At 45.0% G+C, this 26401-nt stretch overlaps 2 protein-coding genes across 3 annotated transcripts in view; one reads left to right on the top strand and one right to left on the bottom strand.

Annotated features, from left to right (window-relative positions):
- Positions 1-143: 143 nt before the first annotated feature.
- On the bottom strand, positions 144-10141 carry CLRN3 (clarin 3). Its single transcript, XM_057408688.1, has 3 exons — positions 9828-10141; positions 2922-3101; positions 144-493 (listed from the first exon to the last, which is right to left on the bottom strand). Exons 1-3 carry the CDS (start codon positions 10054-10056, stop codon positions 219-221), a joined length of 684 nt encoding a protein of 227 aa, XP_057264671.1. The 5' UTR covers positions 10057-10141; the 3' UTR covers positions 144-218.
- Positions 10142-18812: 8671 nt separating this feature from the next.
- The window catches only part of PTPRE (protein tyrosine phosphatase receptor type E), a 93207-nt gene continuing 85618 nt past the window's right edge, over positions 18813-26401 (top strand). For both annotated transcript variants that reach the window (XM_057408685.1, XM_057408686.1), the window contains exon 1: positions 18813-18959. The gene's annotated coding sequence lies outside the window, so the exon portion shown is untranslated. The remainder of the gene's footprint in view (positions 18960-26401) is intronic.

The following is a 26401-nucleotide window of genomic DNA, read 5'->3' as shown; positions in this document are numbered from 1 at the left end:
ATATCTACTCAGAGGTGTGTAGGCAGCATGTTTACCAATGGAAACATATTAGTATGACACTAATACCCAGCATAAGGATAAAATCAAATTGCACTGAAGACACAGTAAGCTGTTTTGTTAATCGAAGTATACACATGATTCAATTTGAATGGAAATGATCAGCCACAATTGTCTCTGTTAAACAGTCATTTTCCTTGACACTCTTTTCAGTGGTATCCCTAAAAGAGAATGACATCTTTCGGTGCATTTTCAATGGGTCTTTCCTGTTCTTTTTTCTTAGAATATCTCGCATGGTCATAGAAATATATGATGATGATAGAAGCAATGTTCAGAAAAATGATGAGCAGCATCATCCAATATGAATATCCATATGTATGCTCCGATCCCACATGTGTCTGCAGAAAAGCAAAGCATCCTTGGGCCAATTTGACAGACAAGATGCTTTCTTCTATGCTCACAGGGAAAAGTATCATGGCCATAAGTGTGAAGATTCCTAGAAAATATAAATACAAATGTTAGAGGTGAAGCTGTAGTAATACTTATGTAGCTACTTGTAAACAGTCTACTTGAATTGGTTAGAATACCTGGAGTAGGAAAAGATTAATCTAGAGTTTTCCATTAGTAAAATAGGAGGGCATTAAAAGAACATTTGTCCCACATAATATTAGCTACTGGGCGTTTTCACAGTGGCAACTATAATTTCTGCTAAAATGAATGGGTTCTTATTGACTGTTCTTAGATAAGGCCATTCAATGCAATTGTTTTGCACTGAATTTAGTGCTGAGGAGTACAATGTATTCACCCCTTGGGTGATTTCCAGAATGCCTATTTGATACAAGCCCAAATCCGTGGAGTGCGTATTATCACAACTGGATAAACCCTGAGCAGCCTGGTCTGCATGCAGGGATGGCCCAGCTTGGCTCAAGAGCTTAAACTTAAAGACCTCATGTTATTTCCAACCCAATTTATTCAGTGACACTGTGAGGAGCCAAAATGAGATGCAACTGCTCTAGTGGAAGGCGTCCCTGCCCGTGGCAGGGGGTTGGAACTGGATAAACTTTAAGGTCCTTTCCAGCACAAAACAGTCTGGGATTCTGTGTCCTGGATCTACTTCCTATAGGCTTCTGAATATCCTGCGTGGCCATAGAAATATATGATGATGATAAAAGTTTGGTTACTTTGATGTTTAGCTAAATAATGCTTTTCAATATCTACTTTCATAGTGCAGGCATAATCTCTGACCATTGGTGAGAAGATGTGTATTCCTTCCCCTCCAGGTTCACTCTCCTGCACATGTTCATGCTGAAACAGGTTCAGGGTTTTTATTCAGGAAGACACTGGACTTTCATGCTATCTGGCAGGAGAATTAGGAACCTTCAAGATACACTCACACATCAAATGATGCATGAATTCTTATAAAGACGGGCCCAGGGCAAAATAGGCTTCCAGGTCATAGCACTTACAGGGCAGTAAAAAGTAGCCACAGTCCTCAGTCAACGCATTTGGGGGTTTACTTTCTCACTAATATTTACTTTGGCGTGCCCATGCTCCTTTCATTTCAGGTCAAAGCTTGCAGATTCAGGCTGTGTAATGGGTGCTGGGCTTGGCAAACGAGCAACTTGCTCATCTGCTTGTGTCAAAAGTTGACTGATTGTTAAACTTGGGCTTTTTCACACCATTTTCACTGTGTTCAAGGCATCCACAGCTGTTCCAGCATCTACCTTTGAATGCCGTGTTAGCCATGGTTGGAGAGAAAGGGCTGGGTTTCACACCCCCACTTGCACTTGCTGTCATGAAGACTACATTTATTTGTATGATTCCCTTTCACCAAGGTGTGGTTTTGGCAAAGGCAGCTCACAGAGTGTGGCCGAAGCACAGGATGGTGCTCCAAGGAGAGCAAGCTCCAGCTCCACCAGTGAAGCATCTTCAGACCTGACCAGCTTTTGAAGGGTAGGATATTCACACTGAAGTACTCTGTAATCAGACGTCTCCAAAGAAAGTTTCCTAGTGTGAACCTATTATAAGAGGAACACAAAATCTGCTTGATTCAAATTGAGTGTGAGAGCTGGAGTCATTACCATAGCAAGGTGAAGAGGGTAGGAAGGCAAATTGGGAGCATTCCTGGGTGAATGAGGGGTTACACCTCCAGGGAGCCATTTGACAGGGTTCCCATCTCCAATAGCTCTGTGTCTCTACCTTTTATTTTCTCTGCTTAGGGAGTGTTAAAGCTGATTTTGATCTGTGAAAGTGCTATATTAGAGAAGGAAAGAAACTTTACTATGACTCAGTCCTCCTAACTACCAAATCCCTGTGTTAATGCTGCTGTGGATGTGTTTGACTCAACACGTGTCAGAAACGAAGCTAAAGTCCACCCTGTGGATTAGACCTTAGAGGCTCGATTTGATATGTAGGTAACCCAGTAACAAACATGCTACAAATACCATAAAATAATGACGTAAAGTCTTAAAGAAGTTACAGACTGCAGTGTAATCTCATCTAGTGCATACTTTTCTTTTTACAGTTTCATTATGTATTTGTCGTGTTATTCTTCTCAACGTGCATCCTGCATTAAATGATGCTGTATCTGTTTGGGGCTTTTTCATTTCCATTTTTGCTGCTGGTGAACCCTGATTTCTACTGATTGATGGTGTCACTTCAAGTAAATAATACTGTTTTACTGGTACTTCAAAGACAGTTTCCAGGTATCCCAGCAGAGGCAGTTAAAACCAAACCCACCTAAACTAAATACTTTTCCAAGTGCTTCCTTTCATACATAGAATGATAGAATAGTTAGGGTTGGAAAGGACCTTAAAATCATCAAGTTACAACCCCCCTGTATTTAATAATCTTGAAACTGATAACTGTTCAATATTCATCCATATGGTGGGCAGAAAGTGGTCACCATGGGATGCGTTACTCACCACATAAGGAATTCCAGGTATAGACTCCAATAGGTCCCAGAAACGTCTGGTAGGGATTACTGACAGCGTTAGTGCAGGTAAATCCAGAGCTCAGGAGGGAACTCAGTAAACTGAGGACCAGGATCACAATAATAGCTGTGATCATGCTTTTTGCACTGGTGCTGCTCAGGTTATCTGCAACTGAAATACAATGGATTAGCATTGATAATCTGCCTTCCAGCACAGTCTGGTGGGCTCAGAAGAACTGATGGCTTACTGACATGGCTGTAATTAAAAGCTAATAGCAGCTGATCTGTAGAGATCGGGATGTAGAAGGAACAGTAGGTTTGGGCATAGCACTTGAACCCAAATCCATAATGGGATGAAGGTACATTAGGATGAAATAAGTGCATGGCTGAACATCTTGCAGGCACGCACAAACTTCCTGAGCACTGGTTGGGTAGGAAACTCCTATTCTGTAATACTCCTGTGAATCTTTCCTCTTGACGTGGCCAGACAGAAATCTTACACTTAAATCAGGTCAGAAAACCAGGTATTCCTCTGCCCATAGCTCCTGAGATGCCTGGTAACTTGTACAGGTGCCTTTCTAAAACTTGGCTCCAACTGCAGATTATTTCCTTCTAACATAGCAGCAGTCCCCCTCATTTGGAATAAACCTGACAAGGGGGACAGCTTCTAAAAGTCCAGTAAAGCCTTTAGCCTGAATTTGTAGGACAAATGTAACTAAGCATGGTCAAAGCCAGGTTGGATGGGGCTTGGAGCAACTTGGCCTAATGGAAGGTGTCCCTGCCTATGACAGGACGTTGGAACTGGATGAGCTTTCAGGTCCCTTCCAACCCAAACCATTCCAGGATTCTGTGCTTTATGGACAGATGAGGCATGGTGGAGCTGATGTTTGTATCCTGATTAGATATGTGTGTCTCCACGTCCTGCAGAAAAAGAATAGGTGCAGGCGGTATTTGCTTCATTCTTTTGAAAGCGAGGAGCAGCTCCTGCTTTGTTTTCACTGGGAGGACTGGGTGCACAGAGCACTGTGGGTCCCAAGGGGCTGGTGGCCCTGGGCTTGGCATTGGGTGTATGTGGGCTCAGCCCTGCCCTTGGGTTCCAACTCTCAAGGCTGAGGCCACGTGTCCAGGAGCTGAGCATCCTGACACCTCTCCTTTAGCTAACTACAGTTAATACACATAGATTATTGCATGCTGTAGTTTCTGTAGCTATAGGTGTGGATGGCTATGTGTATATATATATACATATATATATATATATAGGCACATAGTCAATCCCTACAGGACTGTAATCAGTTTATTGTTTTTGCCTAAATCCTTGTAGGTATTTGATATGATGCTGCTAAGTGAGTGCAATATACTCAAATTGTAATTGCAGTACAGCTGCTTTGAAATATATTATTCTCCTTTTAATTTAAAGCTTGAAAAGGCAGCTATAACGTGCCTGTGGCTGCCTTACCCTGTAACAAGTGTGACAACGTTTTCAAGCTCTATTCAAATGGGTGTTGTGATAGACAGCCATCCATAGGAAAACTTCTTTTCTCTGTAGCTTTTATTACAAAGCCATTACTTCAAAGTATTCAGTTAGAGCATAAACTGGAGAAATCATGGCAAGAAAAATAGTGAAAGCCCCATAAAAAGAAAATAATAACAAAAGGAGCTATTGGAAATAAATGGAGAGCTTCTCTCTCATTTGTATAATATTGCTGGTAGAAGTTGATTTTTGTTTGAGGAAAACGGCAGGTAAGGATGTGTTATGGAAATCGGTTGTAAATTTAAGCCATTGTCCTAGGAGAATAGGAAAAACAGGCATTCAGGAGACATCACTCAATTAAATGGAAGGGAGAACGATGCTCGTTGCAGCATGCACTTATACTGAAGCAGCTTTACTGCTTGGGCATTGCCTAGCTCAAGAAATAAATCTAGAGCTGAATCAGACAGGTTTGTGTAATTTCCCTCTGGCATCCTCACTTATTCTGTTCACTCAGAACATCTCCACAATTGCCTGGCTGTACCTACTGCACCCCCTGATTGAGCTTGTCTATCTCTGACCATGATCTGCAGTTCAGGAGAGGTTATTCGGGCAGACTGGCTGTAAGCACACCTGCAACAGCACAAGAGTAAAGGTTTAACAGAAATGCTGTTTTCCTAAACAAAGGAGTCTGTGCAAACTGAAGGATTCCACGGTAGCTGATCTATTGAATGGGATTTGTAGTAGCCCACAGCTGGATAACCTCTGCATCGCTATAAAACAACCTAATTCCACAATGAAAGCAGAAGGTTTTGCCTTTGTGTCCTGGGTTCAGCAGTAGCAGTCATGTTTCTCCTCCTTGGTAGCTGGTGCAGTGCAGTGTTTTGACTTTCGGCTCGGGAACAGAGCTGATAGAGATGTTTTTGTTTGGCCAAGGACTTTGTGAGCCTCATGCTCTGCCAGGGAGGAGGGGAAGCTGAGAGGAAGCAGAGACAGGACACCTGACCCAAACTGACCAAAGAGGTATTCCATACCACAGCACGTCATGCCCAGGATGTAACTGGGAGTGAGCTGGAAGGGCTGGGAGACTGCAGGGTTGGAGGAGGTATCGGTCGGAGCTTGGTCGGGCTTGGGGGGCGAGTTATCGGTCAGCGGGTGGTGAGGTGTTCTATTCTGTTCCCTTGTTATTTCCTTTATCATTATTATCATTGGTGGTAGCAGTAGTGATTTGTGTTATACCTTAGTTACTAAACTGTTCTTATCTCAACCCGTGGGAGTTGCATTCTTTTGATTCTCCTCTCCGTCCCTCTGAGAGCAGGGGGAGGGCAAGAAAGGGGGGGAAGTGAGCGAACGAATTACCTGACTGGGTTTAAACCAGTCAGACACTTTGCCAAGGTCTCCCCTTAATTTTCCGATTCTTCCTTATTGTTTATTGTCTTTTCATCTTTAGCTCTTGGATGGATGGATAGAATTTTGCAGACTTTTACTGAACTGATTGTGATTGATGTCCAGTTGCCAGCCTGGAAGCGTATTCTAAGCAGTGCTGCTCTGGCACCTTTTAGGAGGTCTACAATCACTTATGATACACAATGAATTGTTCATTTAGAAACAAAGCCAAACCTCCCACAACCAAACAAAACCGCCCAAAGTAGAGCTCAGCTTTCTACTTTCCAGGAGCTTCCACAGCATATCTGGAAACCAATGACAACAATAATGAAGTCCCAGCGATTTCCAAGCATTTTTCATGTATTTTAAAAGCTAAATGAACAGATTCCTCTCTGCTATAGCAAATTTCAAGGACTTCCTCGAGTGTTGTTGGTCTCGCTGGTTGCCAACACGTGGATGAATGCTGATGTTACAGCGCTGTCTGGGTGTGCCTCCTCCTGCAGCTTGCTCACAATGTTTGCGTGTTTGACTTGTAAACAAGCAAAGCTTAGGCTCTTTTACAGACTATGACATTCATAGGTGGGTCCTTTCTAAGATAAATCACTAAAGCAGCTAATGAAGACTCTAAGGATTGAGGTTATTTAACAACTTTTACATTCTGCCAGCTCATTCTGCTTATCCCCAGAGCTTCTGAAGCAGTCGCTTTGATTTATTGCTCTATTATGATCATTCATGGCAGTCTGTTAGGAGGCTACCCTGAGTAGGCATCTCATGACTGTACACTTGCAGAAGCCTTGTTCCTTTGTTTTTCTTTCATCTTTACACTCAGATATGTCCTTTAATGTTGTGATTTCCAAAAGAATAAGCTATGGTCTTTGTAAAGACTATGTGTTGATAATCTCCTTTTGTATGGCCACTAATAAAAGCTAACCAGGGCTATTGCTAACACGTAATCTATATCCCCAAGCCATCATGTTTTATTTACTCTTTCATGATTCCCATTCTCCTATTCTCACTCCCAAATACGACAAAGCCATTTGAGCAACACCCTCAGGGTGCACAGCACAGACCCAAAGCCAAGGCATATTTGCTGAGCGACGGATCGTGCTGTGATTTAAAAGGATGCTTTTAGCTCTTCTTCTTGGTGTCTGAAATGTTGGAGAAGAGAAAGCACAGCACTTCGTTTCTCCACAGCATAGGCAATCCAGTTACTTAAGGATATCACGAAAGGAAAAACTTCCACTCTCTTAGGAGGTCGTGATTATTTGAGTTTAAAAACTAGTATGTATGCAGTGCTATGAAGTATTTTTCCTATTTCAAGAATGTACAGAATCATACTTAATATGTGGCAATCATGCATTGTATAAGCCTAAGAATTAATGTTAAATCAGTTCATTTCACCTTGGATATATGCCCAACTCAACTAGTGAGGGATGTGGGCAAATCCATATTTAGATTATTCATAAAGCATGACTTTTATTTAGCAGCTGTTCAAAGCAACCAGTGACTCCTGAAGCTGACTTGTTGTGTTCATCCCTAAATGGATATGTGAGAACTGAGATCATGTTTTATAAATGATAAGCACAAAAGCCTAAATTTAGTGGGGGAAAAACCACGACGATCACCACCAAGATTTGGGTTGACCATAGAAGCTGTGGCTGCCCCATCCCTGGCAGTGTTCAAGGCCAGGTTGGACACAGGGGCTTGGAGCAAGCTGCTCTAGTGGAAGGTGTCCCTGCCTGTGACAGGGGTTGGAGCTGGAGGAGCTTTAAGGTCCCTTCCAATGCAAACCATTCTGTGATTCTATAAGATGCACATAGATCGTACATAAACCTGAAATCCTTTCCTGATGTAAGTGGTCTGTGACTGCTTGTCATTAATTGCAATTAAAATCTACCTGATGGTAGCTCCCACGCCCTGGGTTTGAGCTATCCTAGCTGCTGTGCAAGCAAAGGGAAGGCACATGCCCCAGATACCTGCCACACTCCATTCTTGCCCTGCAATCAGCTCTCCTGGTTTCACAGGAGTCCTGTTAAAACCAACTCAAGTCTGCCCACACGGTGCAAGATCTGGGGCTTGAGCCAACTGCCATGGGGAGACATAACCTTATATAAACTATTTTTATAGATGCATATTGACCTTTCTAAAAATGACTTTGATTATTCCGATCTGATTGCAAATAAACTGGTTTGACCTGTGATTTTGCATTTGTTCTATAATGAACTTAATACATGCTGTATGTTTTGCTATCAACGCTGATGTGCTCATGTTTTTCATAACAACATAACTGTTAGGATTGGAACTGGCTTGCATGGTACAGCTTTGCTACTGTGCGAACGTGGGTTCCTGTTTGTACACATACGCTTTCTGTACTAAACTGAGTTGGGAAAGAGCTTGGAGATAGGAACCATCCATAGATCTGCTGTGCTCTACCTTGGGGGCTTCTCTGTGGTGGGACATCTTGCAGCAGCCTACAAGAAAAGAACATTTCTTAAAGTACATGTCATGTTTTGAAACTGTTTGACCTGCTCTTCTAAACTTTCATTAGGCTTCTTCTGAATGGCTTTTTGCACTTTCACATGTGCGTATCAGCGTTATTACTTTGCACTTGGTCAGGCAGGAAGATAAATCCTTGACCCTTGCAACAGCTTTCGGGCTTATCTGCCTTTGGGCTTTGTGACTGCTTGTCTTCACATCAGTAGGGCTACTTGTGCATAGAGGTAAGTAAATCTTTGCTGAACTGAGTGAAACCAGTACTGAGTCTGTGATTTGTACTTGGTATGAGTAATTTCTTGTTTCTGTTTCACTTTTTGACATGCTTTGCTTCTTGTACCAGATTTTTCATGCTCATCTTAACTTTCATCACAGAATCCCAGCCTGGTCTGTGTTGGAAGGGACCTTAAAGCTCACCCAGTTCCAACCCCTGCCACGGGCAGGGACACCTTCCACTAGAGCAGCTTGCTCCAAGCCCCTGTGTCCAACCTGGCCTTGAACACTGCCAGGGATGGGGCACTTTCTAGGTAAAGCCCTTTCTGCTCTTCCCATTATTTTTAACTTTGTTTTATTCCCGTATAATACTCCTATATCTCTCTTCACTTATCTCTCCATTCTTCCATCCTCCTTAATTATTTGACCATTTTTATTCATTTTCTTCTATAACAATTCTACCATTGAGGATCAACACCAAGAACCGAAGATGCACAAAAAGTAAGGTCTGTTGCCCATCAACATAAGGTAGAGTTTCATTTGAATCTACTGGACGGTTGCTGAAATGTTCTAATAACCTTGTTTCCAAATCTCGTCTCAGTCATGGTAACAAGGACTGAATGCCACACATTGAATGGGGGAAGAAAGGCCTTATAAAAGATGACAAGCTCTGTTGTAATCCAGTCTAACCTAAGAAAAAGAGACAGGAGCAAGCATACCTTTTGAAAATACTAACCAAATGGTTAAGTTTGATAATGTCGCTTAAAACTGGAATGAGATGCTCTTGAAGGAATATTGTGATTAACGCGTAGGCCCAGCACATGTATGAGCACTCCATCTCTGTAAATTATTGTTTTACACGTTCTTTTCCCTCAGCAACCTCATAGAACCTTCTATAAAAATGATGCTAATTTGATACTAGGTGGCAAAGTGCTTTAAATCAAACAATTTAACATACATAGTGAAATCTTAAAAAGCAATGGAAGGTGAAGTACATTTGTAATCCTTTAATAACCCGGTGAGTGTTGCTTTCCTCTTCATCACTGACAGCTTCTGAAAATTCCAGTCAATTTTATATGCAGCTCTTATTCTGTCTTTTTCCCTTGTTTCGAGATCACAGGTAGTCTGAAGAATTGCTATTGGCAAGAATGCAGCAGCATTTCTTTGTTTTCAGGGGCCTTGTTTTATACCACTTGAATGCCCATCAGACACAGCTACTCTTGCTCTCACTTAAAGCATTATAGCTACAGATCCACACAAGAATGAGCTGTGGTTTCTACATCTGCCACCTGCATGAGCAAGAAGCCACCATCCATTTCCAGGCACACCACCACTCACCTTTGAACGTCTTCGATGAAAGCTGAAGTCCTGCATCGACAGACTGTGCACAGGTACCACTAAAAAGTCCATAGGTGAGGCTTACGGTGGTGCTGGAGTTGGTGCCCAAAAAGCGAACCTCGCTACTCATCCAGTGCTGGCTCGCCAACACAACACAAATCACCACGAAGGAGCAAAGGCAGGTGAAAAAAGCAGAGCCAAACATGGCTGTTTTTGTCCTGGATGGCATTTTGGCAGAGCTTTCCCACCAGATCAGGGTGTTTTACTCTCTTTAGTCCTCCTTAGCATGAGGTTGCTTCCTCTTCCTCGCTATCAGTGCTCTGCTCTCTGTGCTGGCACGGAGCTACCCCGGTGAACTTTAATCGAGCAGCAGTGGTCATAAAAATGTAAAACCATTGAACTTTGGTCTGGAGAAAAGGTGTTGCCATAGTTACAACAAATCCAGCCTGGCAAAGGCCGGGAGGGATCGTCGGCAGAGGATTTATGGCTGTCCTGCCAAACCATGGCTTTTCAGATCGTGGATCTGGAGACACAGCTAGAGCCTGACCTCGGTAGGTTCCAGCTCTCCTTCCTGCTTCCTGCAAGGGTCTTTACACCCTGAAAGGATTTTCTGGCCTGTTCTCACTTTTTCTCCTGAAAATAATCATTCCTACATCTATATCACATCTGTATCTGATGGGTTATGGGAAAGAGCGATAAATGTTCCTTCTCTGTTCAAATTCCCGTCTTAACAGCTGTCTCTTTTATGACCTCTCTTACATTCTTTATATTGGGAAAACACTATGTAGCTCTTGGCTTTTTGGGGGGGATAAGGAGGTGCTATTTACTGTCAATAGATTATTTTCTAAAAAAGAGTTATAATTCTTCATTAAATTCCACATATTTTTACCAATAATTCCTTACTTTGTTTGACCTGTTTTTTTTTTGACCGGGAGGAATAAAATGCCTTGAATAGGGATTCATTTCAATGAAGCAGTGGATACATAAAAGGAGCAATACTGATAAAAATCTATTCTGGACTGAAGGAAGAATATATTCTTATTTTCTGCCCAAATTGACCTATACAAAGACAAAAGGCAGTGACAATAGGATATCAGACAGAACATGCATTGCTTACTATTAAGGCAGAAGCCAAATGACACGAATTTAGGTAAATTAGGCACTCAGGACCCCATTTGGTGTGGGTGGAATCTTAAGCATAAATTAATAATCTGTCATCAGGGTAAAGTAACAGAGATTCCACACGCTTTTATTTCCATTAATCAGATGTCATTTTTCCATGTTATATTGAACCCATGCATCTGCATCCAGAGGTTTTTTAATCAACCTTTAGAAAGCAGTCTGGTTTAATTGTGCTGCCAAATAAACCTGTAGAGCTTTATTCCTGAAATTTGCCTGCTTTGCACTGGAAAGACATTGGGAGATTGAGGTTTTATGAATCTGAAATGACAATCATAGAATCGTGGACTGGTTTGTGTTGGAAGGGACCTTAAAGCTCCTCCAGCTCCACCCCTGCCATGGGCAGGGACCCCTTCCACTAGAGCAGCTTGCTCCAAGCCCCATCCAACCTTGCCCACTCTGTAATACAGTGTTATCATACTGCAAGTCTACTAGTATGATTTCTTGATTCCAAACTTTAAAGCAGTAATCACATTTGAAATCAATCTATTTTATTTCTGGTCTTTTATATGGTGTGGTTTTGTGTGTTTTTTTTTTTTTCCAATTAAATTGGACTTTAATGATATTTTTGATGTCATTGCTTCAAAAATTATACATTTCATGCATAAATGATTTATATGCTTCATATCTGTAATAAACATATATAACACGGTGGAAATCAGTCAGTATATGATTTAACCTCTGAAAAGCAAAGGGAAGCTTTTCAGCCCTTCTAAAGAAAGAAGAAGCAAGAGACCTGCCTCTCATTTTCTGTCCTGTCCTTCAGTTAAATTTTAACCATAGCAATGTGTGTGAGCATTATTAGACTGGGTTTATTAATCCAATAATTCCATTCACTGTTTAGTTGCACACAAAGAGCACAGTCCAAGTATTTCTAGTCCATGGATATAAATTAATAAACCGAAGTAAAACCTGCTATCAATCAATCAGCCCTGTGCCATCAGCTGTGCTACTTGTCCCCATGAAATACATTTAAAAATAGATAGATTTAAGAATTAAATGTTAAAAAATATATATATTTAAGATGTTTTACCTGTTACTAACTTTGAAGGAGTAAGTTTTCAGCTGCTGCTTAGTGGTCCTGCTTTGGCAGAGTTGAGAGAACCCAGTTTAAATGAACTGAGTACCCAGGCCTTTTAAACCACTAAATAACAGACCAAGAGCTGTAGTGGACAGCCTGTAGTTCCTTTCTAAGCAATCTTTTTCAATTATACTCAGTTTTCAGTGATTCAGCTCAAATTTTTGTGTCTCAAATCAGAAACTCGGGAGTTACTCTACAAATAAAACCATGATTTGCCTTTTTCTTCCCTGTCACCTTGAAGTTAATCCAGTCTCTGCTGATGGTGTGATTTTGATTCCTTGTGTCTTTTTCTCACAGCCACCTAAAGAAGCATCGTATAATTTGTCATGAAAATTGTGGCTTGACATGACAGACCTTATCACTTGAGAGAACAGAGAAGAGATTGGGTTCCTTCCTTGATGAGCACCTTACCAACTCTGCCTCTGCTAATACAGACTCAGCCCTGCACAACAGTCAGACAGAACAATCAGAGTAATTTGTTATGGATCAGATGGACAGCAGAGAGATTTGGAATCCTTTGCTATATAAAGTTACATATCTCCCTGTGTGTTTAAAGGCAGAGTAAGGGAGCATTTCTCTTCTGTTTATATACAAGTTAGTTTACTTTAAGCAACCCAATATGTAAAAACATAAAATGAGAGCATTTAATTGCAAACTTTTCATATACATTTATTTGTCTACATTACGAACACATTCTTACGTGTGAAAAAAACATCACATAGTGAGCTTTGCCTACAGCTTCTGATGGATGCAGCCTCCTAAAGGATGCCATCTCCTGATGGATGCCACCTCCCAAGGGTTGCCATCTTCTGTCTGCAGCAGACAGGGTCCAAGGGTTTGTTTGCAGGAAAAGCACACCTGACTGAAGCTTTCACATCCTTTTTAGTTTCCATTTTCCATGTCTAATTGCAGAGGAGCTCAGGGTCTGAGATGGAAAGATCCTTGAGCTGCACTTGGCCCCAAAAGGAGTCGATAAGCCTACCCGCAAGACAGATGTATGAGCAGCACTGTGGGATCAGGCCATGCACGACTAGCATTGCCTCTGTGCCTTTTAAGATAGATAAATTGTAATTGAAACAAATTGTTATAAATGTACTATGGAATACTAAGGAGATTGATTTCTTTTTTTTCACCTCTGGGTAGCTTTGCAGACAGCATTCTGAGAGGTGGCAGAAATAGGGATTTATTTGGGACTGGGTGAGGGGAATGGGATAAAGCATCATGAATTTTATGTAGCTGGAGATGAAAAACGTGAAGCTCAACTGAACTGCAAAACTATTGCAAGAGCTGTTTGGGAAACTGAGAGGGATGTGATCACAGTGATGTTTGTGTGCCGGTACCCAGTGCTGCTGGGGGGTGGATTTGTACTGTTCCATCTTCTGCTTTCATTCTTCTCCTTCAGAGCAGCACCACTGAAAGGAAAACCAAATACGTTTTCAATGTTGCTTGGATTCCTTCCCAGAAAATGACTGAATCTTCTCAGCTGAGAACTCGGTCGCTAGGTAGTTATTGATTCCTGGTAGCTCTTACTCTGGTTGGTATTGGAATGACAGCCGGAATATTGTGCTGCCCCTCCGAAATAGCATCCTCACCTGAGCAGCCAGTGGGAACAGGGGCTACTGCTTTTCACCTTGAAAGGTAAAAAAGGTGGAAGATCCCAAAGCCACCACACTGGTATCAATGCAAGCACAGTGAGCAACACACTGCTGTAAAGCTGCAAGAGCATTCCTCCCTCCTACCATCTGAGTACTTCAGCTGGTGCCTTGAGGCACGACCTGTGCCATTCCAGAATATATTTACAATACAACTGTGTTCTGTACTCAGATACCTGGAGAGCTCATGGCCAGTTTTGCCTGGTCTTGGTAGAGGAGGAAAAGCCACGTTCAGAATCTCCTTCACTTGCCCTAATGGGAATGGCAAGTGGAGGAGATGCAGGGGCAGCCCTTGAAATAGCCTTTACCCAAAGGTTTTGAGACTGAGAAATTAGCCAGCATTAAGTGTTGATAAGAAATTAATTCTTCCATTGGAACATTTACCTTCTAGAACTTCCTATCCAACACATACAAGGCAGAGGAAGGAGAGTCATACCTCGGCAATACACTGACTTCTCATTCCCCCTGTTCCTCTCCATTTCCAGACTGTAAAATACCTGGGGCTTTACACAGAACAACATGGGCCATGCTGGTAAATGGGTTTTCGAAGGAAGTATGAAGGTGTTTTCCATTTTCCATGTGCCTCCAGTTGCCACAACAACAGCTCTGCTAAAGCCTCTAATACGTCCAAGAGTTTTCCCACATCCCAAAAGATGACTTGCAGAAGCTTAAAATAATGTGTTTTCCTATTAAAAATCTGCTATTACTCGTGGAATAATAATAGCATGAGTCGGTCAAGAATAGGGTATTGAAGAGTGGGAAGCAAAAGCTTTCTGGCTTTGTAAGAAAGCAGTGCCTGTGCAATGCTTTCAATTTACTGAAATGGGGCTTTGAAGCTGCTCCAAGGTTTGTAATGTTTAGAGCAAACACTAAAGTGAGGATGGAGGGAAGAGCTGGCCGGGCAGGCTTCCACTTAATGCAATTTCTGTAGCAATTATAGAGATATGTAGTCCTGAGTACTTAAATATGTTCCTAGATACTCATCATTTTAGATTTCATACATAGAAATCTTTGACAAATGCCGCTTTGAAGTCGTTAAATTAGCTACTGCTGGCATGGTACATGTTCCCATGCATTTCCCCGATTATCTGCACTTTAAATTAGAGTATTTCCTGTATTTTTAGGCTGAGATATGTTTGCAGTTACAGAAATCATGGCTCTGTAGCTGTTATTTGCTGTGCTGTCTCTGATTTTCTAGCTTCCTTAGTACATTCACGGCTCGTGTTCTAGAATAAAGAGGCAAATCCACCAGGCTGCTGACAAGGGTGCAGCGGCCATTTCTCAGCAAATGTGGGAGCTTTGCAAGTATTTGGGGAGCTTTTGTTTAAGTAAGTGAAGGAAAGTGGGAGGTTTTACTTAGTGTCATATGCTTTAATAACACTATAGGTTCTCCTCCTTGAAGTCCTTTCTCTCAAGGCTGGGACCATGCATTGCCTTTTGGGTTTACAGGAATGTACAGAAAGCATAATTAAATATATATATAATTATATATGTAATAATCTATGACAAGAAAGAAGTTCTTCCCTTTTAGTATGGTGAGGCCATGGAAGAGGTTGCCCAAAGAAGCGGTAAATGCCCCATCCCCAGCAGTGTTCAAGGCCAGGTTGGACAGAGCCTTGAGCCACACGGTCTAGTGTAAAGTGTCCCTGCTCGTGGCAGGGGGTTGGAGCTGGATGAGCTTTAAGATCCCTTCCAGCACAAACCAGGCTGGGATTCTAGGATTCCACATCTTTGACTGGAATAACGTAACTTCCACGGTGTGAATCCCTGGATGCAGGTGCTGGGTCTCTCCAAGGAGCTGTCAGAAGCCCCGCAGCATCCTTGGCAAACTGGAAGCAAAGGTGAAACGGTTGCCAAAGAGCTGACATTTCTGTGAATGGATTTGATTTGTGATGGGATGAGAGGAAAAGACAGAGGACCAGTGGGATGAGAGACAGACAAAGCCGCTGCTGGAGGTCTGTTGGGGCCCCACACACAGACATCTACCCAGTATTATCTTGTTCTTGCTACAGCCTTTCAGTCTTCCAACTGCTTAGATTTATTTCCTGAAGAAGCAGGTAAGCTCTGTCAATAGAGCTAAATTGCTTCAAATCCCACAGCAGCTTTGTCTTTCATCCTCTCCCCTTTCTTACCAGCATAAATTCTCTTCAGACCTTGCCTGGAGAGAGCTGAAGGTGGGTTTTAAGATGCCTCATTCTGGAGATCCCTCGCTGCTAGACTTTGTGGAGCAGTGATGTAGTTCTGTGGATGAAGCACTATATCTGAGCATCATATGATGTTTTCCTATAGCCAGCAACTGAAGATAGAATCAGCTTTGGGCTTACTCACTCTTGATGGCTCCAGCTCAACAGTGTATCCTAAAACACATCCACAGTGTAAACCTGGGCTTAGAAGTAGCCTGGATGATGCAAGGAAGCAGGGCTAGGACCACTGAGGTGGAGCAGCAAGGCTCCATTTCTGTCATGCTGTGTCAATAGGGGTATTTTGGCCACAAGCATGGAATGCTGGAGCAAGAAAGGTTGGATAAAGTTTTTTACAACTTTATTTCATGGTTGTGCAATTTCTTTAGGTTCTCCCTATGGAAAATCTCTTTCCCCTCCCAGTAAGGCATTAATAATTATATAACGTGCGTTTTCTTTGGTTCTTTGGAAGCAGCTTCACATTCCTTTCTCCTGACTAATTAATTTAGGAGCCATGGAACTTCTTCACCTACAGGAAACCTGGAGAGGGGCTTTGGACAAGGGCCTGTAGGGCCAGGCCAAGGGGAATGGCTTTAACCTGCCAGAGGGGAGACTGAGATGAGCTCTTAGGCAGAAGCTCTTCCCTGTGAGGGTGCTGAGGCGCTGGCACAGGGTGCCCAGAGAAGCTGTGGCTGCCCCATCCCTGGCAGTGTTCAAGGCCAGGTTGGACACAGGGGCTTGGAGCAAGCTGCTCTAGTGGAAGAGGTCCCTGCCCGTGGCAGGGGTTGGAGCTGGGTGAGCCTTAAGGTCCCTTCCAACACAAACCATTCCACCTCTCCTGGAGGAGAGATTCTTGCAGATAGAAGTCTCTTGTTTTGCAAGAAGAGGTATCCAGGGGACTGGAGACAAAAGGAAGCAACGTTCAGACGCCCTCATTCTTGCCTTTCCTCAGTAATCCCCTCCTCCCTGCCCTACTTTTCAGCCTGGCGTTTCTATTCTGAGTTTCACCGTCCCAGTTCATTGCCCCGCGCAGCCTGAGATGCTGCAGAGGCTTCCTGAAGGGAAAAGGTGGATGTCAAAGGCTTCAGACTTCTCTTGTTCACCCCAGCTCTGCCATGCAGCCACCTAAGCATCATATGGAATCCCAGACTGGTTTGGGTTGGAAGGGGCCTTAAAGCCCATTCAGCTCCAATCCCTGCCACGGGCAGGGACACCTTCCACTAGAGCAGCTTGCTCCAAGCCCCTGTGTCCAACCTGGCCTTGAACACTGCCAGGGATGGGGCAGCCACAGCTTCTCTGGGCACCCTGTGCCAGCGCCTCAGCACCCTCACAGGGAAGAGCTTCTGCCTTAGATCCAACCTAAACTTCCCCTGTTTCAGTTTGAACCCATCACCCCTTGTCCTTTTGCTACAGTCCCTGATGAAGAGCCCTTCTCCAGCATCCTTGTAGCCGCCTTCAGAAACGTCTTGTCCAAAGGGTGCTCAGGCATTGGAACAGGCTGCCCAGGGCAGTGCTGGAGTCACTGTCCTGTAAGTGTTCTCACACCGTGTAGACAAGGCCCTCAGTGCCATGGGTTAGCGGTGGCCTTGGCAGTGCTGGGGAATGGTTGGACTGGATGAGCTTAAAGCTCTTTCCCAACCTGGCTGATTGATCCTACGCTTCAAACCCTCGTGTTCCCGCACATCCTCAACGCTGCAAGAACCGACTCGCTCCCGACGTGCCCGGGCAGCGTCAGCTCTGACTGCGGCGCTCTCCCCTGATGCGTCCCGGGCAGGGTCCGAGCGCAGGGTCCCCTCCGCTGCGATACCGCCGGTAACCGCCAGGCGGCTCCACGCCCGCCGCCGCGGCGCCGGGGAGCGGGCGGAGGAGGAGGAGGAGGAGGAGGAGGAAGGAGATTTCCTGCCTGGCCGCCGCCCCGCTCCGCCTGCGCGTCCCGCGGCCCGCCCGCCCCTGCGCGGGGAGCCGAGGGGCGCCGAGCCGCCGAGGTGAGCGGGGCCGGGGAACGGGACCCGCGGGGCAGCGGCTGCGGTGGCGCTCGGGCGGGGGATGCTGCAGTGCCGGGGCTGGTGCTGCCGGTGGGGACCGGGGCGGGCAGCGCAGGTGCGGGGGGAGCCCCGTCCTCCTCCTCTTCCCTGTCCTCCCTCTCCCCTTCCTTGTTCCCGTCTCCCCCCGGCCATGCCGTCGGAGGCCGGGCCGCCCCGGTACGCGACGGGAAGCGGCGGGTGTTTGGGAGCTTCCCGGTGCCGGTCCGCGCTGCTGCGCTCGCCCTTCCACGCGTGCCCCTTTCTCCACGGGATGCCCGTCCTCGGGAGGGCGGCGGGGACCCCGGTGTTGGGGTGAGGCGGGCGGTGGGAGCCTCATCGCTACGGGTTGTGGTAGCGGGAAGGGTTCGGGTCATGCGGAACCCACCCGCGATAATACTGGGGAGCGGCCAGGTATTGCTGCCTCGCTTCGGGCGTCGCTGTTTACTCCCCTGTGCGCCATCCGAGTGGGTGTCCGGGCTGTTCAGGCTCATTCCCGGCTCCTGGAACGGGGCTGGGAACTTCAGCTTTAAAAACCCATTTATCCCCCGTTAGCGTATCCGTGCCGTGTTCATCCTGCTCGTCCCGAGGCAAAGGGGGCTCTGGGTGCAGCTGGAATTCAGACAGACAGCGTTAATGACCAAGGGGGTGATGTTCCTGCGCACAAACTCTTTTACCCTCCCTTGGGCAAGGGGAGCGCTGTGTGAAACCCATGTGCTTCCACTCGCTGTTGATCAGTTTGGTTTGATAGTGGTTGCCTGGTTCACATCACCAGCATCGCGGCTGCTGCCTGGCAAAGGCTGTGATTTGGCATCAGATGGTGCCTAGAGGAAGGGGGTCACCGGAGGGACCGGCATCAGGGATGCTCCTGGCAAGGGAAAAGCCCCTGGTTGTGTGGAGGTGGGTGTAAACCTTGCAGCTGGTGAGGAACTTTGTGCTTTCCTTTATGCAGGCTGACGGGGAGACGTCAAATGAGGCTTTCATGGAAAAGATCACATTTATTACTTCCAGAAACAAAGGTATCGTGTTTAATCCCTCCTGCTTATGGTTTTGTTTAAAAGACTGAGAAAAATAACGACAAACCCCACAAAAGTAATGTAAAGACAACTTCTGTCTCCCATCACTGGGTTATTTTTCTTGCACTTTAATTGTGGTTGTCCAAAGGGTCACTGGATACCTGCCCTGTGACTGAGCAGTGCTTTTGAATGGGAAAGGGTATCTCTTGTGTTTGATTTTCCACTGAGGTTCCTCTCCTTGTGGCTCGTTTCCATAGAGCAGGGGGATGTGCTGTGTGTTAAGATGTGTAGCCTCTAAACCACTGCCTGGGTCTGGTTTGTATGGTACGGACCACTGGGCTGAAAGAAATGGTGTTGCTTAGTGGGGTTCTTTTGCGAAGATGTTATAAGCATTACGAGAAAACTTGGGGAGTGGAAATAATGAGGTGCTTAGGAGTTGAAAAATACTTGTGCATGGGGATCTTCTGTGCACGTTGTGCTGTGGGGCTGGGGAAAATAAAGTAACTGTTGATGAAAATCAGTGACATTCAGCTGGAAACTTGGTGTCATTTGAAAGAGATTTTTATATGGATGTAATGGGCTCTACTCATCCAGGAGGTGCGTTAAGTTCCCAGTTAGCTCTGGTGGGTAACAAGTGGAAATGTCCAAGTCTTGATGTACAATGATGCAGGTGGTCCATGTGTTGTTCTCGCTGGAGGTGGATGAGGAGTCCCTAATGGGGATAACAGTCTGTAATTGCTGCTGGTGGGGCAGCCTGTGTCTGCTTTGTGCTTGGGGTGTGGGCGCTTGTGCCCTGAGAGAGAAAGGGGGTGAGGATGGAGGTGGGAGAAGCAGAGATTGTGCAGCTGAGGTCTCTGGGTTCATAGGGCTGTGCTGGTGTGTATGCAGATGTGGGCTCTGCACCGGAGAGGGTGTGAAGGGGGTTAAGCTGCAAATACTTGTTTTCTGGACTGAGAAAAGCAGTTGGTTTAGAAATGTGGGAGAAGAAGGGAAAGAGAAAATGTGAGGAAGAAAATGGTGTGGGTGTAGTGTCTGGTTCCTTTAGTTTGTGCTGTCTTTGGTCACAAATGAAAGAATTACATAGGAGCTGTGTTACAGCAGCCGTCCTGGCTTGCTGTGCTTTGGCTAGTGTCTTCTATATTCCTTGAATGCATTTAATTATAGAATCCCAGACCGATTTGGGATGGAAGAGACCTTGAAGCTCACCCAGCTCCATCCCCTGCCATGGGCAGGGACCCCTTCCACTAGAGCAGCTTGCTCCAAGCCCCTGTGTCCAACCTGGCCTTGAACACTGCCAGGGATGGGGCAGCCACAGCTTCTCTGGGCACCCTGTGCCAGCGCCTCAGCACCCTCACAGGGAAGAGCTTCTGCCCAAGAGCTCATCTCAGTCTCCCCTCTGGCAGGTTCAAGCCATTCCCCTTGGCCTGTCCCTACATCCCTTGTACCAAGTCCCGTGCAGCTTTCATGTGTGTACATACTGCTTGGTGTTTGATGTTGTCATGTAGATTTGTTCAGGATCTCAGAGCTAGGCAGTCCTACTGAAGAGCAAGAAAGAGGCAAGGCACGTGTTGAATGCTGTGTGGGACGCAGACCACAAAGATACAAAGGAATACTGAACGTACTGATGTGAGCGCAGTCCACCCTGCTCGCTGGAGGAGTGGGAGGTTCTGCAGGAGAAGGTGTTCAGTTATATAGAGAAGCTGAGGATGGTGTCTGTGCCTCCTCTGAACGGTACTGTCATTTGTAAATGCGATACTGTGTTTCACTCTTGATTTCCAGTATAGGGCTTGGCACAGATTTATGCAGGGCTTAACACCAGGTGGAGATCCTGTGCCCGTCGGTGGTATCAGAGCACTCAAAGGCCATCAGCAATGAATGCTTTAGTAGAAAAAACCTGCCTTTATATAGAAACACGAAGGTGAATGTATCTGGAAGGACCCTGACAATTCCTCAGCAACAGCAGCTGAAAGGAAAAGGGATAAAAGCATCCAGAAGGTGCTATTTGGTGTCGGGAGTGTTGGTAGGAGGGACCGGCTGAGCGGTGGTGGCTGGTCTGTGTGTGGAGCAGAGGCTGGAGCAGGCTGGGCTCTTGTTCCTGCCTAGAGCCCAGGGAAAGCAGCAGGGACCTGCACTCTGTGGGACAAACCCATGGCCACACCTCTTGTTTCGGCAGGGTGATGCTGGTGCTTTGATTTTCATGGCAATAGGGGCCAAGCTGAGGAGATTGCTGAGTATGCAGTTTGAGTTTACTGAGAGGTGTAAAGCACTCTCAGGGCTTTCCTTGGGATTAGCAAGCGTGGTGCAAAGTAGGTGAAAAGCTGTCAAGGAAATTGCTGGTTATTTAAAAAAGGAAGGCCTGGTACTGCAATTGTCATGCTTGAGCTTGGAAATAACCACTTTGGGGTTTATATTCCTGTATGAATAGTGTAGTAAGGATCACAGAACCCCAGACTGGTTTGTGTTGGAAGGGACCTTAAAGCTCCTCCAGCTCCAACCCCTGCCACGGGCAGGGACCCCTTCCACTAGAGCAGCTTGCTCCAAGCCCCTGTGTCCATCCTGGCCTTGAACACTGCCAGGGATGGGGCAGCCACAGCTTCTCTGGGCACCCTGTGCCAGCGCCTCAGCACCCTCACAGGGAAGAGCTTCTGCCTAAGAGCTCATCTCAGTCTCCCCTCTGGCAGGTTAAAGCCATTCCCCTTGGCCTGTCCCTAAATGTTCTTGTCCTCAATATGGTGTTCTCAGGGAATAATATACACAGACTTGAACTTGGTTGCTTGCTCCATGTCCTGTGCACGCTGGGATGCTGTGGCTTTCCAGCCCTGCATCCTTGTGTCCTGGGAAGTGGCTGTGGAAGAGCTGAACCTGAGGGCTGCTGTTGCAGTGCCCGCAGTGAACAGTTCTTTGTTTCTTGATAGGCATTTTATTACTGATTTCCTGATACAATATTAATGAAAGCAGAATCCCCTTGTAACCTTAAACACGATTTGGTGCCCCATGATCAAAGTATTGTAAATTGAACGGATACATAATTTAGACCTCTTTAATAATGTATTCTTTGTGGCGCATCGTTTATGGGTACCCTGTATGTGATGCTTGTTTTATGGGTTGAGAGCTGTCTTAGGGAATGATTCAGATGTTGCCTTAACTGATTTGCAGTGTGGTGCAGCAGAATTCAAGCTGAATGGAAAGAGGCTGTGCCCACGAGGCTGCTCTGTGCAAGGCTTTCCACATCCTCTTGAACTGTAATCTTATCTTCTTGTTCTTGTCGCCTGTGCCCTTCTGCACAAGGTCTTATCCAGGTGTAGTCCTCATCCTGTCTGATAACAGTAGGTTTTGTGTGATCCATCCCGAGTGCTGTGAAGGTTCATATTTAATATTGGCTGTACGCCGAACTTCTTGCTGTAATGTAGATATCCTTTTAAATAAATACCTACAACAGACAGGAAAACTTGTATAAGCCAGAGCTGAAATGAGACGCTGATAATACAGAGATAGGAGAAGCACAGGGTTTATTTTTGAAGTATGAACAACATGGAGCATATTTTTAAGGCATGTGCACAGCATTGCCTTCTGAATTCACTCTGCTTACTGCCGGTACAGTAATTCCATGAGTGATGTCCTTTCACGTGCCTATTCCTGTGTGCTGCCTGCAGAGGATGCCTCTGGGAACTGGAAGGATAGATGGGAGAGGGGGATGCTGTTGGATGGTGTTTTGACTGTGGTGTGCTCAGATTTTTAGAATCATAGAATAGTTAGGGTTGGAAAGGACCTTAAGATCATCCAGTTCCAACCCCCCTGCCATGGGCAGGGACACCTCACACCAAACCATGGCACCCAAGGCTCTGTCCAGCCTGGCCTTGAACACTGCCAGGGATGGAGCATTCACAGCCTCCCTGGGCAACCCATTCCAGTGCCTCACCAGCCTAACAGGAAAGAACTTCTTCCTTATATCCAGTCTAAACTTCCCCTGTTTAAGTTTTAACCCCTTACCCCTTGTCCTGTCACTACAGTCCCTAATGAAGAGTCCCTCTCCAGCATCCCTATAGGCCCCCTTCAGATACTGGAAGGCTGCTGTTTCCCCATGGCTGGGTGTTTCTTTAGCTGCTCTGTGTTGCGTTTCCTTCCTCTTCAGTAAAATCAATATCTCTGTCATCTGAAATGACTTTGAGAGAAAGCTTAATGAAAACGCAGCGCTGCTGTCACTGATGATGGTGCCCCTTGTATGGGACTGATTGAGGACTAGCAGAGTAATCTTGATTATTGGCCAGCACAACCAGACTGAGACGAACTGTGGGAGCGTGGTGCTTTAAACATCCCTCCCCTACGGATGTGGTGTAATGTGGATTGTAATAAGGATTGAATAACTTAGTTGGTTGTGCAGAACTAGTACTCTCCTACCTCTGGTCTTGCAAACTAAAGGTCATGGTCCCCTTGGTCTGCTGGGGTCTTTTCTATGTGTTCCCAAGTTGGGACCATGCTCAATGAGGTTCATTCTGTTTTCTTCTCTCTTGGTGTTTGCTCCCAGAATTTGTTACCTGTAGCAAATACATCTTTTTATACCTTGGTCCTTTTAATGAAACTTTTAATCGGAAACAAAAGATAACTCTGGTGAATGGCAGAAAGCCCACATCATCATGACTTGAAGGCAGCAATGAGAATCTGGGGGCTGAAGACCCTCTGGTTTTCAGTGTATTTTAAAGGATCTGTAACTCTTTCCTCACCAAGAGCTGTAATTCTTTAGCTTCAGTGTTCAGTTTTCACTGTTAAATGGGATGCATTTTAGTTTCTTAGAGAAGCAATTAACTTTTTTAACCCACCTTTCTGTCTTTTACCTTATTTTTGGTATAATATGGCAATTTGTGAGCATATCTGTGTGCAAAATCTGCAGAGAATTTACCAGGACTTATTTGGATACTGCCTTGTGTCACTTGCTTGAGCAGTGCTCGGTCTGCTCTCACTGGTGAGCTTCAGTTGCAGTTTTTAGACATCTGATGCTATAAGATTGTGGTTAGAAGAGTGTGAACCTTTCAATGCGTACTGAAAACTGTTTTCTTCCTAACAGGTTTTATTGCTGAACATGCAGATTTCTTTACCTGTAGCAGTTTCTCAACTGATTTCCAAACTAACAGTGCAAATTAAAGGATAAACAAGCAAACGATCATGTCCAACACAGATGTATCTATTAACCTGCCTTCACCTTGCTTGCTAGTTCTTTTAGTAAATCCCCCTTTAATTGGCTTTAGCCCTTCAATCTTGTTGTGTTTCCTCTTTGTCCATTGATGATTATTTTTCTTTGCATTCCTAGCCTCAGTGTCTGCCGTGATACACAGAATACTGCTTGAACTGCAGTGCTGTGATTTACCACGAGTAGTGGGCTGTTGATTTAAACAAGCAGTGAATTATGTTTATATCCCATGTTCTGCATGTTTAGGTTTCTCAGGTGCTTTCTGAGGTTATTTTACTTTAGGTTTGGGTTTCAAGAGTGTATTCAATCTTACTGCACAAGGTCACTTAAAGCATTTAATTACTCAACGCTATTAATTTAGCTGCTGCCTTTGTTTCTACTGATCTGTTACAACTGGGGGGAGTTAGCAAATTGCTACCGAGAGCAAGATTGTGGAAGAATCCCTTTCATATATTGCAGAAGAAAAGCCTTTGTATATAACCAAGTTAAAATGATGCTCTTCCTGTTAAATATAGGCATGAGTTTAAATGGGTTTGCGTTATCGTCTTGTTTGCAGTTGCCAAAAGCTCATTAATTTCAAGCCAAACTACTGCTGCTCCAAATTGCTTTTAAATTACACGTGTGCCCATCAATCCTGAAAAGCCGAATTAAGAACCCACCTGAGGGCACATTTCAAGGCCACAGGTACAGCACTAAATGCTGATCTGTTTCTCACAGGCTGTCCTCCCAGCTCAGCACATCTCTGGTTCCTGACAGGAATAAGGGGAGAGGAAGCTTTAGTGACTTAAGTATATCTAGGAAGGTGGGGACGAAAGGGAAAAGTGGAAACGGGGAGCTGTATTTAAATAATGGCCTATTTGCATGACTTTGTTTAAGCTGAGATTCAAATTTAGGAAGATGTGATGTTGAGACTATTGGGACTGCCAGAACGTGAGATTTTTCCAGGAGATCTGCTCCTATTGCACTGTAAATCCCTCTTGAGTGTGACATGGGCATGGGATACACAGAGATGTACAGAGCGCGTGACAGCCAAATTCTTCACTGTTTCTGGTTTTGATACTTTGGCTGGTGAACTGCAGACGTTATTTGGAAGTTCTGTGTAACTTGATTGAGCTGTAATTTGTACTGAAGGAGCTCGGAATCGCTGTACTACATTGAACTTGAAATACAGCCTCGTCTATCAGCATCTTCAGAGGAAGAAGCTTGAATAATTTCCTTGGAAAATCACTGAACCCTCAAAACTTTCTCTGGAAACAGTGTTTTAATGTCTATAGACCCTCCTATAGCAGTTTAGGCATTAAAATGCAAGCTTAATGCCTGCTGAAAGAGACTACATGTTTTGTCTAGTGCAGCTCCGTGTGCATTTAACATCTTGGGGCTCAGTAGTAGTATGCCCCACCAGCAGGTCTACATACTGCTTTATCCTCTGGTGATGTTGTATTTAAATATATATGTATTGTATATATAATAAATCTTAGCAGGTTAAATATGGACAATATCTTTTAGATATTCGTGCTGGTGTTGGTACTCAGTCCTTCCTCCTTTACAAGGCTCTTTCACATCAGTTGTAGCAGCTGTAGCGCCTATATTCCTGATGTTGGTTTTGCTGCAAAGAAATGGCAAGAAAAGATCCTACAGCGATTGAGCCTTTGTGGCATCTCTTATATCTTAGGAGAGAAAACCTTGTGGAAGTTCTGTTGGCAGAGTTGGAAACAGCTTGAACCAAACTGCTCCCTGATAATCATGGAACAGTTTGGAAGAGACCTTAAAGATTATCTACGCTGATATAATATACCAGCTTCTTTAGGGCATTCCCCTTTCTAGCTGATATTTGACTTCAGTTGATAATTTCATAGCTGCCAGCCTCCGTGGCAAGCAGAGGCACCTTCTGGTCCTTTTGGGGTTGTAGAAGAGAGAAATGAAACGCAGGGACTGTCAGATGGATGACAGGATGGAGCATGGAAATCACTGCAGGTTATCTGTAGCCTGCCCTTGTGATCCATACTGCGCTGATGCTTTCAGTAGTTAACACTACGCGGGATGCTTCGACACCGAAGATGTTCTTTAAGGGCAGTTTGTGCAGTTCTCTTGGGCTCAGAAGATGGATGGAGCATTCCCGAGCTGTGGTCCCCAGGGTGCTGTGCTCTGAAAGCTGGGCTGCAGCCGCCTGTCCCGTGGGATGCTGCCATCACTGGGAGCTGTAATCGGAACCGGCTCCGGAGCGTGGGAAAGGAAGGAACTATCCCACTGGACAGCAGCT

This window comes from Pezoporus wallicus, unplaced genomic scaffold (genome assembly GCF_028554395.1).
Source record: "Pezoporus wallicus isolate ANWC-B61680 ecotype Strahan unplaced genomic scaffold, APGP_CSIRO_Pwel_v1 contig_13954, whole genome shotgun sequence".
NCBI classification, from domain to species: Eukaryota; Metazoa; Chordata; class Aves; order Psittaciformes; family Psittacidae; genus Pezoporus; species Pezoporus wallicus.
Note: the sequence above shows the minus strand (reverse complement) of the source record. Positions and strands in the feature narration are given on the sequence as shown.

Coding starts and splice junctions, on each gene's coding strand:
- CLRN3 (XM_057408688.1), bottom strand. CDS start 10,056: ATGCCATCCAGGACAAAAACAGCCATGTTTGGCTCTGCTTTTTTCACC. Junction 3,102..9,827: donor TTCATCGAAGACGTTCAAAG/GTGAGTGGTGGT, acceptor ATTGTATTTCAG/TTGCAGATAACCTGAGCAGC. Junction 494..2,921: donor TACCTGGAATTCCTTATGTG/GTGAGTAACGCA, acceptor TATATTTTCTAG/GAATCTTCACACTTATGGCC.